Source organism: Oncorhynchus masou, chromosome 12 (assembly GCF_036934945.1).
Source record: "Oncorhynchus masou masou isolate Uvic2021 chromosome 12, UVic_Omas_1.1, whole genome shotgun sequence".
In the NCBI taxonomy this organism is placed as follows: Eukaryota; Metazoa; Chordata; class Actinopteri; order Salmoniformes; family Salmonidae; genus Oncorhynchus; species Oncorhynchus masou.
Window position 1 is genome coordinate 28,894,761 of NC_088223.1, and position 17,568 is coordinate 28,912,328.

General features: G+C 46.3%; 1 protein-coding gene across 3 annotated transcripts in view; it reads left to right on the forward strand.

The window, feature by feature from the left end:
* The window catches only part of LOC135549812 (transcription factor HIVEP3-like), a 46,207-nt gene that overhangs the window by 26,363 nt on the left and 2,276 nt on the right, over positions 1–17,568 (forward strand). For all 3 annotated transcript variants that reach the window (XR_010457028.1, XR_010457027.1, XM_064980128.1), the window contains exons 2-6: positions 1,518–6,294; positions 6,626–6,816; positions 14,462–14,637; positions 15,330–15,422; positions 15,517–16,922. Coding sequence is in view for 1 of the 3 variants with exons in the window: in XM_064980128.1 (XP_064836200.1) it covers positions 2,002–6,294; positions 6,626–6,816; positions 14,462–14,637; positions 15,330–15,422; positions 15,517–16,922 (6,159 nt within the window). In the remaining 2 variants the exon portion in view is untranslated. The remainder of the gene's footprint in view (positions 1–1,517; positions 6,295–6,625; positions 6,817–14,461; positions 14,638–15,329; positions 15,423–15,516; positions 16,923–17,568) is intronic.

Consider the following 17,568-nt stretch of genomic DNA (forward strand, 5'->3'; position numbering starts at 1 on the left):
TTATCAGTTGTTTTACATTGACCAGCAGCTTGCTCCTCCTGTGGTTTTGTCCTCTTCCAGAGGAACTTTGGTGCAGGCTGCAACCAACTGGTCAGTGGCTCTGTTCAAATACCATCCTAGCATACTTCCTAGTATGAAGCAATGTATTGGGCATGCATTCTAGGTGGTACGGTTGTGTGGATATTAGAACACACCTAGTGTATGGGATGACTGGGTTGTTGCTACAGTGTAGTATGTTGGGGCAGAGAAAGTAGTCAGTTTATTTCCTCCCATATTGGATTCTGCACAGTGTCACCTTGTATATTATCCTCATGAGAAACAGAGAAGCTAAGATGGCAAAGATTGTTTGTATTTGGCTGCCTGGGTTTAGACAGTTATAGTGTTGGAGCCATTTAATGTATAAAAATAAAAATGTTTTAAAGAACATTATTTGGTGAAATGTATATTACTTAATGGGCTTTCAGTGAATTGCTGTCATTAGAGAAGTCTGCTTGTTTGACAGTGAAAAGGCGGAATAAGGAGAAATAAGAACCCACATGTGTTATTGTAGATGGTTATTTGACTAGATGCCGGAGTATATTTTCTTCCCAGCTGAATGACGTAACCCACTCCCCAATGGGAGAGGTGTTGGTGTTGTCTTATGGCGGTGTCTCGCTGCAGACTACAACATTTGCATTTGGCCTAATTCTTTTTAGCTAGCGTAAGCAGCAGGGATTTGGGAGACTTTTGGGGAGTCTGGATGAATGAAACTATTGGCTCTTCTGGGTTCATGAGTTGGGCAATCAAGAGGAAACATCAGTCTCCCTTGTCTTAGGAGTGTGATCCCTGAGAAACACATAGTAGCTTATGATTGAGCAATGTGCAATGTACACGGCTGATTGGGAACTATTCAAGGGGTTATTAGTTGCAGAATCTGAAAATGGATGCTTTGACTTGGAGTGTTTTTCTTCATAATAGTCAGGTCAATGAGATGTTAGTTGATGTAACCAGATTCCAAATCACTGTTGGTAACTAACACCTACATTTTAGGTGTATGTTTTTGAATTTTTATATCATGCCAATGTGTTTTGTTGTTAACAAAGTGCAACTGAAACTGGTCGCTATGAGAAATGTGCCCCTTTAATATGACCAAACTCCCAAGTTTTGTTTCCAACTTGTTCAACCATCTTGAAGAAATAACAGTGATGACAACCTTGCTTTTTAGCTGTTTGGTTCCCTCCCTTCAACGATAATGTTTTTAGATCATAGTGGGCAGAGAGAGACTGCCATCTGTCTCCATGATGTCATTTCATTTTGTGTGTGTGTGTGTGTGTGTGTGTGTGTGTGTGTGTGTGTGTGTGTGTGTGTGTGTGTGTGTGTGTGTGTGTGTGTGTGTGTGTGTGTGTGTGTGTGTGTGTGTGTGTGTGTGTGTGTGTGTGTGTGTGTGTGTGCGTGTGAAAGACAGAAGGAAGGAAAGATAGAGACTACCCCTCAGGTGGGTCTGTCAGTAATCTGATCTTTTCTTTTTCTTCTTTTAGATCTTCTGGAGTGAACCAGAGGACACAGACATCCAACCAAAAGTCCTGAAAACTGGATCTGAAAACCTGAAGGCACAAGAACTGACACAAGAACGGGTTAAACCCAGTATCTGAATACCTGAAAACAGGACTATCTGACAGGCCTGCCTCGGAAGCTCAGGGGACAGAGTTGTTGACTCTGGGAGCCAACAGAGCTCCAGGATGGGTGGCTTCATTGGCTCAGGATGGAAAAGTTCCCTATCACCGCATGACAAATCACAGTTGTTGCCCAGCATCCGTTAAATGAATGGCTTGACCTGAGTAAGTACTAAGTATGACTACAGACAGCCTGAAAGCCAGTATAAGTCAGATATAACTAAGGAACAAAATACTCATCATACATCAATCCCAGAGTCTGTTAAATGAATAGGCTTGACCTGTGTGGCCTGTCTCAGGCTCAGTCGGAGGGGTCCCAGGTGTCTACCTGAGGTTGTTGTTCCGTTTTATGGAGGCGTTGCACAGCCATAGCTGCTTGCCAACTGGGGAGCAGTCCGGAGTTCACGACCAGCCTCAACCAGGAGAGTCTGCTCTGCCTCTCCCAGACCCTCAGCCTCCCAAATCTCCCTCCTCCCAAAACCATGAACCGCAGACACAACAGACTCGCTCCAAACAAGGAGGCCCTCAACAACAACAACAGCAACACCATGGACAGCATCACAAACTGCCTAATAAGCGGGAGCGCAAGCGTCTCAGACATCAGAGGCAAAGCGTTGATTCCGACACCCCTCCGGCAGAGGATGGTAAGCATGCAAAGGCAGAGGCAACACCAACCAGAGTGGCTCGGACCTCGTCTGGCGGGACCAGGGCGAATCCCTCCTCATCATCCACCTCCACCCAGTCTACAGAGGCTCCTGACACAGAGGAGAACCAGGAGGGCACCCTAAAGCAGAAACGGGAGCGTAAGCCTGGAAAACCTGGGAAATATGTGTGCTCTTACTGTGGCCGTGCCTGTGCCAAGCCCAGCGTCCTGCAGAAACACATCCGCTCCCACACCGGAGAGAGGCCCTACCCTTGTGCTCCCTGCGGATTTTCTTTCAAGACCAAGAGCAACCTCTACAAGCACCGGAAGTCCCATACCCACAGGGTGAAGGCCGGCCTCGCCTCTGGAGAGCCCAGTGCTTTAGAAGAACCGGTTCCAGAGTCAGAAGACGAAACTAGACAGCCGTTGTCTGCTGCTTCTTCCAACATGGAGAGACAAGGCAGTGTAGCCAATGAGAAGACCCATGAAGACACTGAGAGGTCCACAGAGCAGTCCAGCGGGATGGACAATTCCTACGCCGTCAAGAAGAGGCTGGCCATGCGTTTGAGCCGAGGGAAACGTGGCCCTCTAGGCTCGTCTGACTCGATCAGTTCCTCGATGGGTATGGGGAGTAGAGGCAGCACAGAGTCTGGCTATTTCTCTCGTTCTGAGAGCACTGAGCAGTCACAGGACAGCCCACCCAACGTAACCAAAAGTGCCAAAAGCTATGCAGAGATCATCCTGGGGAAATATGGCCGTCTGGGCCACCTCCAGAGGATGTCCCGGCATCAGGACCAGCAGCCTTCTGGAAGCCAGGGACAGCAGGAGAAGAGCATCCCATTCACAGTGCCCAAGAAGCAGGTCATTGACCACATCACCAACCTCATCACCATCAATGAGGCTGTTGTGGACACAAGTAAGATCGACAGCGTCAAGCCCAGGAGGTTCTCTCTGTCTAGGAGAAGTAGCACAGAGTCTAAGGTTTCTTTATCTCTGAAAGAGTCGCCTGTAGTCCACCACAGCACCAACAACCCTGGAGACCCAGGCTTTAAGAGCAGTGGTTCCATCACTATGGGTGTTCCGTGTGAGAAGTTTCATCATCACCAGTCACTACACGTGGATTCAACGGCAGGCCAGACATCCACTTCCATGGCTCCTCTTCTGAGAAGCCTCTCTATGCCCTCTGCTGCTAGTTCTACTGATGCCTCCTCTGGCGCCTGTCCACGAAACTTCCGCCTTAGCCAATCTTTTGATGAACGGTCTGAAACACAGTCTCGCCACATTGGGATGCTACGACGCCAGCCTGCTATCGAACTAGGTGCTGAATTCAATAAAGAGGAACATAGTTTACACAGTAGCTCCAACACGCTCTACAATCACAATATGTCCATCGTGCCTCCTGACCATAAACAATGTCAACCAGAGCCGTACGAGTGTGAGACCTGTGGCGTTGGATGTAAGAACTGGGAAGGTTATAAGGCACACAAGAGAAGTCTGTGTATAGCACGACTTCCCCAAGAGAGTCTTGGTACAACAATATGCCAGCTGGACCGTTCACAGTTGATACACTATCCGATCAACAGACCAGGGGTTTTGGCAATGCGCAAGAGAAGGAAAGAGGAGAGTTTTGAATCTGATGATCCATCCTCTCCTGTCTCCATACCCACCTTGTCCACGTTGGTGCAAGGCAGAGACGAAAGAAGCGTAGCGTGCAATAGAAAATCATGGTCACGATTAGAGCAGGATTGGGGAGGGACATCGAAAGGTTTCTCAGTGATTCAACATACTAGTTCATTTGAGAAACAGGACACTTTGTTTACAGAGAGTCAAGGTAAAGAGGAGGCACATATTCAATTCCCATCTCATGAGGATGCGTCTCAAAAACAACTGCAGGAACACTCGTCCAAACCAACACCTCGCAAACTGGTGCGCCAACGCAATGTTCAGGTCCCTGAGATATTCATCACTGAGGATTCCAACACCAATGTTATTGAGTCTGGTCAGACACAGTCAGAAATGGCCTCCATAATGCCTAAACAGACCAAGAGGACAGAGGAGTTCCAGTGGCCACAGAGGAGCCTCACCCTGTCTGGGGTCCCCATCGAGAAGCTGCCCCCGAAGAAGAAACGAATTCGCCTTGCCGAGGCCGCCCAGTCTTCAGGGGAGTCCATGTCCAGCTTTGACTCCATCTCCCTGCCTCGCAGCCCCAGCCAGGACAGTTGCGCATCCCACGCATCTAGCCGCTCTGCATCCTTTGAGGAGTCCACCAGACCCGGAGAAATGGAGACCCTGGCTGGGATACCATTGAGGAGGTCCAGGGCGCCTAACATGTTGACCGTCCCAGGGCTGCATCATCACAAAAGGGAGATGCGGCGGTCGGCCTCAGAGCAAGCACCTCACGACCCACAGCAGCAGTCTGTCCTGATGGCGATGTCGGAGATGCGGAGCAAGTCCTTTGACTACAGCAGTTTGTCCCCTGAGCGCTCTGCGGCCGGCTGGAGAGACAGACGCAAATGTCTCCTCATGAGACACACTCCGGTCAGGGACCCAGAGGAGGAGGAGGAGCAGCCTGCCAAACCTGCAGAACTGAAGCAGAATCCCAGTTCCTGCATTATTGCCAAACACACAGCACTAAAGGTGAACAACCCTTCTCACTGCAGCCCCAGTCCTGACCCTGTGAGTCCCAGCACCTTATCTAGACAAAATCCAGGTCCTCAACACCTTAGTTCGGCCGCTGGTTCCCCTCTGTCAGGCGTTACATCCTGTAACCCTGTGCAAACTCTTTGCGGAGAGCCTCCCTCACAATGGAAACTGGATCAAAGTATTCCGTTGACTGGACATTGCTTTGAAGTTCTACCCTCTCAGAAGTCTGTAGAATCTCCTGATCCCCTCCAGAGGGTAGCCCCATCACCTCTCTGTTCAGGGAAGCCTGTAATTATCTCCCTCCGTCCTGTCCACACCTACATCCACCCTGCCCAACCCCGCCCTGTCTACCCTCCCCACCCCCTCCCCACCCAGTGCCCATTAGGGATTGCTAGGGCCCACTACCTTCCAATATCCACAGGCCTGAAGCTGGAGATTCCAGTCCCAACTCACAGTCATGATGGACCTTCAGAGTTTGTAACACATCCTCCGCAGATCCTCCACCCTCACCCTAACATCACACTCAGCCCAGAGTTACTCCGGCCCTCTATATCACCAGCAGTAGCAGTAGTCCGGCTACAGGCAGACACCAACACCCTAGCCAGTGCTATATACACCACTCTGTCCCAAACCACAACATCTAGGTCCCAGGAACCTGTTTGTTCTGCATTAAACAGTGGCAATAGAAATACCCCAACGTCTGAACATAGCAGCCACCTGGTCAAGACTCTGCCTGTAAGCATTAAGAGGTTGTCTGAGACTCTGCTACCAGTCAGCCAGTTGACTCTGCCTCCAGGCAACCACTTGGCTTTGCCTCTGCCCCCAGGCAGCCAGTTGTGGTCTGAGGAGGGCTGTAGATCTTCAGGCTCAGGAAGCTACAAGCGCATGTTATCCCCTTCAAACAGTGTTGATTTCAGCCCTGAGTCCAAACAGCAGCAGAAACGAGTGAAGGAGGAGGAAGAAGAGGCGAGTTGTGTAGGAAACGTAATCGCAGAAACATCAACAAAAGAAGAAAAGGTTGAGATTCCAACATGTTTACCGAGGGTGTGTACTCCGATAAGTCCAGAAGGACCTTCATATCCGACCCTCCAGTCCACCACCTCTCACAGCTGGTGTTATCTGAACTACGTCAAGCCAAACCCCTCCACCTCGACTGACCAGCCCTCAGTGTACTCCTCCTGGTCTACCAGCGAGTATGACTCCAACCCTCCAGGCCTCTCCACCAAGACAGCCCTGTCCCTGTTGGACTGCAAGCAGAGGGTCAGCTACACCATCTATACCATGTCTCCCATGTCATCCACCCCTGCAGAGACCACACCAGAGCCTGCCGACATGAAGACGCCATGCCCTTCTGAGGTAAGTAGACTTTACTGGAGGCCTCCTCATAGAATGGCCAATGTGAAATAGGAAGTACTGTATGTAGTTATTTTACCTTGTCCCATACTGTACTATGTGTTGTAGTCTTTCATACTATATTTTGTTTTTGACCCAATACAGTCTTACATTTTGGCCTTACTTCTCATTTGAAGCGTGTAGGTCAATATTGTAAATTGTAATGCTACAGTATAATTTAGATAAGTACTGAAACATATAAGTTATGATGAATTCTTCCCATCCCTGTCTCCTTGGCCTGATGTTGCTGGAGCAGGGTTGGTGAATTTGCCCTACATGTCTCTCTCGAGTGTAGGTACATGCCACTCTGCCCGGCGACAGCCACCGTGTTGAGACAACAGAGCAAGAGCAGTCCGCAGAGGACAAGGAGCCAAAGAAAGAACGAGAGGAGGAGGAAGAGAAGGAAGAGAAGGAAAAAGAAGTAGAGACCCAGTCAACCAGCAAATGCAGAGAACCTCCACCTCGAATCTGGATCTGTGAGGGAGGGTGAGTAGTCTATGACTGATTACATTTTAGAGTTGAAATAGCACTCCACAATATAACATAATTTAAAGATCCAAAGCTTCATTGGCTTTATATTCATAAAGACATTAGAAACTATACTCAGCCTTACAAGTGTGTCTCTGTACAGTGCAAACCATGGTACATGTGTACTGTAAGCTACTAGTCACAGACAGTGAGGGTATTTGGTCTCCGTGTCGATTGTGTCGTGCTGGGAAGTGTTGTCGTTCCCCTCTGCAGGACATGAGGGGCTAAGGGTTGGCTGTCTGACTACACCAACAGAGCCCGTCTGTTGAGTGGCCCTAGCCAGGAAATGACCAACAACTACACGGCTTCCTCTACTGTACCCTGTAGAGGCTCAGTTACACCCAACACAGTCAATGGTTCTGGTCATTCAGCTGTAGAGGGGAGGAGTGGCTGATTTCATTCCCATTTTAGATGGGGATTGATTGAATGAATGAGATCTTACACATGAACGAAGATGCACAAAAAATCATGTATCTACAGTTGAAGTCAGAAATTTACATACACTTAGGTTGGAGTCATTAAAACTTGTTTTTCAACCACTCCACAAATTCCTTGTCAATAAAATATAGTTTTTACTTGTCGGTTAGGACATCTACTTTGTGCATGACACAATTACATTTTACAACAATTGTTTACAGACAGATTATTTCACTTATAATTCACTGTATCACAATTCCAGTGGGTCAGAAGTTTACATACACTAAGTTGACTGTGCCTTTAAACAGCTTGAAAAATTCCAGAAAATTATGTCATGGCTTTAGAAGCTTCTGATAGGCTAATTGACATAATTTGAGTCAATAGTGGATGTATTTCAAGGCCTACCTTCAAATTCAGTGCCTCTTTGCTTGACATCAAGGGACAATCAAAGAAATCAGCCATAAAATGCTCTGGTTCATCCTTGGGAGCAATTTCCAAACGCCTGAATGTACCACATTCATCTGTACAAACAATAGTACGCAAGTATAAACACCATGGGACCATGCAGCCGTCATACCACTCAAGAAGGAGATGTGTTCTGTATCCTAGAAATGAACGTACTTTGGTGCGAAAAGTGCAAATCAATCCCAAGAACAACTGCAAAGGACCTTGAGAAGATGCTGGAGGAAACAGTTACAAAGTATCTATATCCACAGTAAAATGAGTCTTATATCAACATAACCTGAAAGGCCACTCATCAAGGAAGAAGCCACTGCTCCAAAACCGCCATAAAAAAGCCAGACTATGGTTTGCAACTGCACATGGGGAGAAAGATCGTACTTTTTGGAGAAACGTCCTCTGGTCTGATGAAACAAAAATCACAAGGGAGGAAAATTATTAAGTGTACATACTGAAGCAACATCTCAAGACATCAGTTAAAGACACCAAGTTAAAGCTTGGTCTCAAATGGATCTTCCAAATGGACAGTGACCCCAAGCATGCTTCCAAAGTTGTGGCAAAATGGCTTAAGGACAACAAAGTCAAGGTATTGCAGTGGCCATCACAAAGCCCTGACCTCAATCCTATAGAAAATTTGTGGGCAGAACTGAAAAAGCGTGTGCGAGCAAGGAGGCTTACAAACCTGACTCAGTTACACCAGCTCTGTCAGGAGGAATGGGCCAATATTCATCCAAATTATTGTGGAAGCTTGTGGAAGTCTACCCGAAATGTTTGACCCAAGACAATTTAAAGGCAATGTTACCAAATACTAATTGAGTGTATGTACACTTCTGACCCACTGGGAATGTGATGAAAGAATTAAAAGCTGAAATAAATCATTGTCTCTACTATTATTCTGACATATCACATTCTTAAAATGAAGTGGTGATCCTAACTGACCTAAGACAGGGAATTTTTACTAGGATTAAATGTCAGGAATTGTGAAAAACTGAGTTTAAATGTATTAGGCCAAGGTGTATGTACACTTCCGAATTCAACTGTATTTGTAGAGAACATAAGAGGGATACTATTTTCAGAGGAGAGAGAGGAAGGTATATACCTAGATGAAGAAAGTGTTGTTTGATACTAACAATGGGACTTATGTAGGATGTGTCAGATAAGAGAAAGAGCTGCGAGAGATTGAGAGCACCGTGAATAGTCTATGTTCATTTACGCTAATCCACACAGCTAGATTGAATCACACTGGGGTTATAAATCAGACATAAGTGAAACTTCTGAGAACCCTTGGTCTCCTCTATCTTATCTGTGATTGTTCCACTGAGGTGCCATCTGTGCGTTCCTCTGCATCTTTCCGAGTACCCTTGGGAACCTGTTGATTTTTTCATGACTCCTTCTTCTCATCAGTCACAACCCAGCTAGCACATAACATTCCGAGAACCATATGTTTCTTAGAGCTTGGTCAGAGTGTGGTTGTCCTATGGCCGTGATTATCCCACAACTTTCTGGGAATGGAGCAGGACAGTTGCTTGGCTTTGGAATATTCTCAGCACATATAAGGAATTTGAGCCCCCAAAAATCTACATTTTCTTGGTATTTCGTTTAACAGAACATTTCCTAAAAGTTCAAACATGTTTACATTTCATTTCAATTTTGGAAATGTTCTAGGAACATTCTCCTACATTCTCCTCCTACTAGAAACGTCAACTCACTGTCAACTACGTTTATTTTCAGCAAACTTAACATGTAAATATTTGTATGAAGATAACAAGATTCAACAACTGAGACGTAAATTGAACAAGTTCCACCACAGACATGTGACTAACAGAAATGGAATAATGTGTCCCTGTACAAGGGGGGGGTCAAAATCAAAAGTAACAGTCAGTATCTGGTGTGGTTGCAGCTGCATTAAGTACTACAGTGCATCTCCTCCTCATGGATTGCACCAGATTTGCCAGTTCTTGCTGTGAGATGTTACCCCACTCTTCCACCAAGGCACCTGCATGTTCCCGGACATTTCTGGGGGGAATGGCCCTAGCCCTCACCCTCCGATCCAACAGCTCCCAGACGTGCTCAATGGGATTGAGATCAAGGCTCTTCGCTGGCCATGGCAGAACACTGACATCCCTGTCTTGCAGGAAATCACACACAGAACGAGCAGTATGGCTGGTGGCATTTGTAATGCTGGAGGGTCATGACAGGATGAGCCTGCAGGAAGGGTACCACATAAGAAAGGAGGATGTCTTCCCTGTAATGCACAGCGTTGCGATTGTCTGCAATGACAACAAGCTCAGTCCTATGATGCTGTGACACACGTGCCAGACCATGACGGACCCTCCATCTCTAAATCGATCCCGCTCCAGAGTACAGGTCTCAGTTTAATGCTCATTCCTTCGCCGATAAACGCGAATCCGACCATCACCCCTGGTGAGACAAAACCGCCACTCGTCAGTGAAGAGCACTTGCTACCAGTCCTGTATGATCCAGCAACGGTGGATTTGTAGGCAACGATGTTGCCGGTGATGTCTGGTGAGGACCTGCCTTAAAACAGACCTACAAGCCCTCAGTCCAGCCTCAATCAGCCTATTGCGGACAGTCTGAGCACTGATGGAGGGATTGTGCATTCCTGGTGTAACTCGGGCAGTTGTTGTTGTATCCTGTACCTGTCCCGCAGGAGCAATGTTCGGATGTACCAATCCTGTGTAGGTGTTGTTACACGTGGTCTGCCACTGCGAGGACGATCAGCTGTCCATCTTGTCTCCCTGTAGCATTGTCTTAGGCATCTCACTGTGCGAACATTGCAATTTATTGCCCTGGCCACATCTGCAGTTCTCATGCCTCCTTGCAGCATGCCTAAGGTATGTTCACTCAGATGAGCAGGGACCCTGGTCATCTTTCTTTTGGTGTTTTTCAGAGTCAGTAGGCCTTTTTAGTGTCCTAAGTTTTCATAACTGTGACCTTAATTGCCTACCGTCTGTAAGCTGTTCCACCGTTCCACAGGTGCATGTTCATTGATTGTTTATGGTTCATTGAACAAGCATGGGAAACAGTGTTTAAACCCTTAACAATGAAGATCTGTAAAGTTATTTGGATTTTTACTAATTATCTTTGAAAGAAAGGGATGTTTCTTTTTTTGCTGAGTTTAGTTCAGAGAAGTTAACAAACAACATTCTTCTGTGGGAATTTTGGTACTTCAGCGTAATGTCTCTTACAGGTTTCCTCATGGTTATATTTAAAAGTCATGTTCTCAAATTGTTCATAGAACGTTCTAAGAATGTTATTTAAAAACATACATTCCGTCTCAGAACCAGATAGGCGGCACAAGGGCACGTGACCTGCCAGCACTGTCCTTTTTAGTTTTTGTTTCAGATGAATTAAAACCCCCTTGAGTCTATTGATGCACCTGTGCCTCACACAGTGATGTCATTTTGATTATAAACTGTATTGCAGAGGCTACAGCTTTATCCCTTCTTTCTGTCGATATAAAGTTTGTGCCTATTCTATAATAGGGGGCTTGTAAAAGCTGTGTTTTTCTACACTTGAGAGGATCCGGAATAGAAAATTGTCACAATCGCCTGTAGAACCTCAAATCGTTTGAGCTACAAACTAATACGAGGAAAGATGAGACGACACCAACATGACACGGTCATTTGTTTTTCTCTACGGCATCCACAAGCTTTACTGCAGTCGTCTGAATTCTTTAACGCAGACGTCCTAATTTCTAAGAGGTTTAACCACAAAACCGATTGTCCAGAACAAACCATTTGAGCTAACTAATATACCTACAGCGGTTCTAAAATTCCAAATCAAATAGCTAAATGATACATTTTATGACCATCCTAAAACAATTCCTATTGTGATCTAAGTGCTTAGACCTACAGGGGTTTTTAATGACTAAACTTCATTTTAAGCCCACGTTTTATCAAATAATTATATCAGTGGTATTTTTTCTCTGTAATAAAGCCACCTAGCAATTTTATGAAGTTGGCTTTAGCTAGCTAGCTAGATAGTTTCCCAATCTCCCAACCTCATAAATAACTACCAAGCCATTACAGGCAATCAATCAAGTTAGAGTAGCTTGTCTAGCTATTTTACACCTCAGCTCCACTATAAGCGTTGCTTTGCCATTGGTGTCGTGTTAATTTTGACGTTCTACCTCCGACACAGAGTGAGTTGTCTCAAGAGCTGAGAGGAACAGAGAAGAAGAGTGTCTTTATTCTATTTCCACCTACTGTCCATATTCATTGATTATGCATAAAAACAGTGCTTTCAGAAAGTATTCACACCCCTTGACTTTTCCCACATTTTGTTTGTTGTGTTAAATTGATCCGAAACCCCATAATGTCAAAATTGAATTGTTTTTCAAAATGTCTACCTATTGGTAGATGTGTTAAAAACAGTCATTAAACAGTCATTAAATATCCCTCTGAGCATGGTGAAGTTATTAATTACACTTTGGTTGGTGTAATAATACACCCAGTCACATCAACGATACAGGCGTCCTTCCTAACTCAGTTGCCGGAGAGGAAGGAAACCAATGGTTTCTTTAAAGATGCCAATGGTGACTTTAAAACAGTTAGTTTAATGTCTGCGATGGAAGAAAACTGAGGATGGATTAACACTATTGTAGTTACTCCACAATTTTATACAATTGATATGCTACTATATATCAGTGTGATAATGGGTTCCAATCTCACTGATGCTGTGTCACAATAACAAATGTATGTGTTTGCATGATTGATGTCTAAAGAAATTAATTTCCGTGTGTCCTATCTGTGCTTGGAGTTTAAGAAAGTTAACTAGCAGTGTGTGTTATTAAATTGTATTGTAACATTCAGTGAAAGGATGTTATTCAAAAACCTCCAAATAACCTATAATTTCCGTTATCAGAGTGTTAATGAAAAACTTCAAGGAACCAGAGCAAAATGTTCTCAGATGAGGTGAAATTTCCACTTCTGTTCTCAGAACGTTTTAAAATCGTCCAGTTTTACCGGTCAGGAGACGTATGGCTTCGTTCCCACAACCAATGTGAAACGAAAAACATGCGTTCCCACAACTTCCAAGAAACCCAATGTGCTAGCTGGGAATGACTCATCTCTCTTCCCGGCTGCGCTGTGTGGAGCTCTGAGCCCACCAACTCCATCTGTTGGGGCCGGTGTGTGTGAGGGATGATAAAACAAAAGCAGTGAAAGACAGAGGAAGTCAAACAATGAACTTTCCGTACGGCTACATTACGGGGGAGTGAGGGCTGAGTGAGGGAGGATTTAGTGTAGGCTGTCTCGCTGAAGATAAAGCTAGGGGCAGGATCTATGAATGGGTGTCAGAATAAACTATGAATTGCGAGTGGGTTGGTGGCCCTCAATGTGCTTACATGCTGTATATCAGTTCGACGTGGGATTTTTTTTGTCAGTGGGCACGTACACACTCATGCATCAACACACAAACACACACTCACACACATTTGAAATACTTTATTTGAATACACAAATTATATTGCATCATATAGGATTCAAACATTTCAAAGGTTGTTGATACAAGGACACTTAATAAGGAAACAAAAAGCTCATTCACCGCCACACAGCTATGCTGCCCATAACATCTGAAACAGAGCAGTACCTAGACAGTGGTTTTGCTCTACTCTTAGGCAGGCCTGCAATCTGAAGGCCACAAACCATAAGCCTATGTACACTGCCCATGCTGCCAAATATCAATGCCACCCAGGCTGTCCAAGCCAGAAAAGGCATGCTCCATGTAACTATCAACACATACACACACACACACACACACACACACACACACACACACACACACACACACACACACACACACACACACACACACACACACACACACACACACACACACACACACACACACACACACACACACACACACACACACACCGTTAAGCATGTTAGCTATCATTGTAATTACCGTTCCTATTAATAGAAAGGTGTTTTATTTTCTGTTTATTTGGAGCAGCTGGTCTGAGCCCAGGGTTTCCCTCCCTCTCTGGTCTGTTTTTATTGGCTGGCTGTTCCAAACCATGTGTTTTTATTGGCTGGCTATTCCAAACCCCGGCTGATGTCGCAGGCTCTCTGTGTTTGGACTGGGGTTGGGTGATGGTGGTGTGAGAGGGTGGTGATGGGTGTTAGAGTGCCACTGCAGTGCCCCCACTTCAGCTTCACACAGAGGGGCTTTTATAACCCCAAACCAGAACACATTCCAGGCTAGAAGCGCGCACACACGCACGCACGCACACACACACACACACACACACACACACACACACACACACACACACACACACACACACACACACACACACACACACACACACACACACACACACACACACACACACACACACACACACAGACGGGTGGACCCCCTATCCAGCCAAAATGATACAGTGATAAATAGAAACATTATAGCAGTGTGCAGGTGCTATATACAGTATAAAGAACCAATGCTTATTACAGACATATGGCCCGTAGTTTCATCAGGGATGGAAATTAACTCACCACTAAAAATTGGACCTGGGATTCATATCGAAAGATCACAACTTTTGGAACTCTGTTCACTCAGGTTCCTCTCCATTCCTAGATGTTATTGAAAGAGCACTAGCATCAAGTCACAAGGTTTACGGTGGTAGCATTACCTATACATAATAAAATGACACTACACTGCATATATTCAAAGTATCTCTCTCTCTCTCTTGTCCCTTTAGCTACAGATCTAGTGAGGAGTACGTGTACGTGCGGGGTCGAGGCAGAGGCAGATATGTGTGTGAGGAGTGTGGCATCCGCTGTAAGAAGCCTAGTATGCTGCGTAAACACATCCGCCTGCACACTGACTCACGACCCTACATCTGCAAGCATTGCAACTTTGCCTTCAAAACCAAAGGTGAGCTATGGATAGACAGGACTGCTGCCTTGGGGTTACAGATAATTACAGGACTGCTGCCTTGTTGTGGTTACAGATAGACACAGGACTGCTGCCTTGTTGTGGTTACAGATAGACACAGGACTGCTGCCTTGTTGTGGTTACAGATATTCACAGCACTGCTGCCTTGTTGTGGTTACAGATAGACACAGGACTGCTGCCTTGTTGTGGTTACAGATAGGCACAGGACTGCTGCCTTGTTGTGGTTACAGATAGACACAGGACTGCTGCCTTGTTGTGGTTACAGATAGACACAGGACTGCTGCCTTGTTGTGGTTACAGATAGGCACAGGACTGCTGCCTTGTTGTGGTTACTGATAGTCACAGGACTGCTGTCTTGTGGTTACAGATAGTCACAGGACTGCTGCCTTGTTGTGTTACAGATAGGCACAGGACTGCTGCCTTGTGGTTACTGATAGTCACAGGACTGCTGTCTTGTGGTTACAGATAGTCACAGGACTGCAACTTTCTAGTGGATATAGATAGGTGGATAGGTACTGGAATTGCTGCCTTATTGGAATCAGGTCTCACTTATAAAATAGATTTTTAAGGAAAGGGTACTGCTGACCTGCTTGGAGTTAACATCTCTGTTCATCCAGTGTGTTGTTAGTGATGTCTCGGGATAGTAATGTGATGGTTCTCTGTTGTTCCAGGGAACCTGACTAAACACATGAAGTCCAAGGCCCATGGGAAGAAATGCCATGACGGGCCAATGACTGGCTCTTCCCTGGAAGAGGCTGAGGAAGGTAAGATGATGTTATGTTGCTGTGTCTACCTCTTACTGTATCCAATAATACTTTGCTGTGTTGTGTTGCCTCATACTCCCCCCCTTTCTCTCAGGAGGCAGTGAAGACTGCTTAGTCTGGCCAGAAACAGGACAGGACGAGCACCAACACTCTGACGTCAGCGAAACTGAAGAAGACGACGATGACAACGAGTATGATGATGAAGATGATGATGGTGAAGAGGAGTCTTGGTCCCATGAAGACCCTTCCTCCACAAGGCACTTGAAGCCACCCAAACCCGCAAACCAGAACAGAACCACACCAGACCGGGACAGGACCAGACCATCTGGGTCAAGCCAGCCCAGCCAGCCTCAGAGGCCCCAGGAGCCAAGCCTCTGTTACCTTGCTGGTTCCCCCAGCAAGAAGAGAGCTCTGTTCTCCAGGAGGAGGCACCTGGACTGCGCTGGTCACCGCTCCCCACGCCACTGTCCATCACCAACCCTATCTCCATCTCCATCTCATCGCCTGTCCTCATCTCCAGCCCTATCTCCATCTCCATCTCATCGCCTGTCCTCATCTCCAGCCCCAGCCCTATCTCCATCTCATCGCCTGTCCTCATCTCCATCTCAACGCCTGTCCTCATCTCCATCTCATTGCTTGCCCTCATCTCCAGCCCCAGCCCAATCTCCATCTCCATCTCCATCTCATCGCCTGTCCTCATCTCCAGCCCAATCTCCATCTCCATCTCATCGCCTGTCCTCATCTCCATCTCAACGCCTGTCCTCATCTCCATCTCATTGCTTGCCCTCATCTCCAGCCCCAGCCCAATCTCCATCTCCATCTCCATCTCATCGCCTGTCCTCATCTCCAGCCCAATCTCCATCTCCATCTCATCGCCTGTCCTCATCTCCATCTCAACACCTGTCCTCATCTCCATCTCATCGCCTGTCCTCATCTCCATCTCAACACCTGTCCTCATCTCCATCTCATTGCCTGTCCTCATCTCCATCTCATCGCCTGTCCTCATCTCCATCTCATCGCCTGTCCTCATCTCCTTCTCATCGCCTGTCCTCATCTCCATCTCACCGCCTGTCCTCATCTCCAGCCCCAGCCCTATCTCCATCTCATCACCTGTCTCCTGCTCATTCCCTATCCCCTAGAGTGGACCTGTCTCCTCTTCGCTGCCCTTCCCCTAGGCATAACCTTTCTGCTGTCTCCTGCCACCCCTCTCATCCACCACTCTCATCTCTGCCCCCTAGTCATAAACTGGCCCCTGGCCCCTGTCACCCCTCCCCACCCTCCTCTCTGTCTCTGCTAGGTTGTCATGTCTCCCCCTCCCTAGAGAGACATCCGTCCTCCCTAAGAGGCCTCTCACCTATCAGGCCCAAGTCCCCCAGTGGTGGCTCCTCTGCCCCTCAGGTAACCATCCCCGCTCAACACAGAACCCGTCTGCCCAGAGACCCATCTTCAAATCCCCACAGGGACAGACCTGCTACAGCTACAAGCTCCAAGGCACGGCTGGTGAGTATTTCACAGTCTCTCTCTGTCAACCCTAGAACACAACACAGACACACTTTGTCTCCAACCTTGTTGATATTTGTTCAAGGTAGCTGTGGAAGACTGTTTGGCTCGCTTGAATTTTTGTTGTATAATTGAATTTAATGGCTATAACGTGGGGACGGACTGGTTTGATAACCACAGTGCTGCTCACTCACCTGCAATGTGATCTGTCTCTGTTTGTTTAGTCGGTTCGGTTCAGAGATTAAAATAAACCCTTTTCTGTACACAAAGCAGTTCCTGTGAGGGCTAAACAGCCACATTCAAGTAAAATAAACATCCAAAACAAATACAGATATGCAGGCGGGTACATTCAGGGTTATTTTAAAGTCACACCTTTCTAGGAAAAGGAAAAAGGGTTGATTTATTTGATTCAAACCAAACCAACAACACAAAACCTAAAAATAATGCGAGAGATCCCAAATAGACACAAACAATTTGTTCTGGGCAGTCGGTGATAAAACGAGACACACACCTATCATTAGATGTCTTAGACTGTAACCACAGGGACTGTGTCATCAGCCTCTAAATGTGTGTCAATTTCTCAGTCAGCTCACCATACATAACCATGGTATGTTTCTTCATAAGTCGTGTTGCAGTTGTGGTTTAG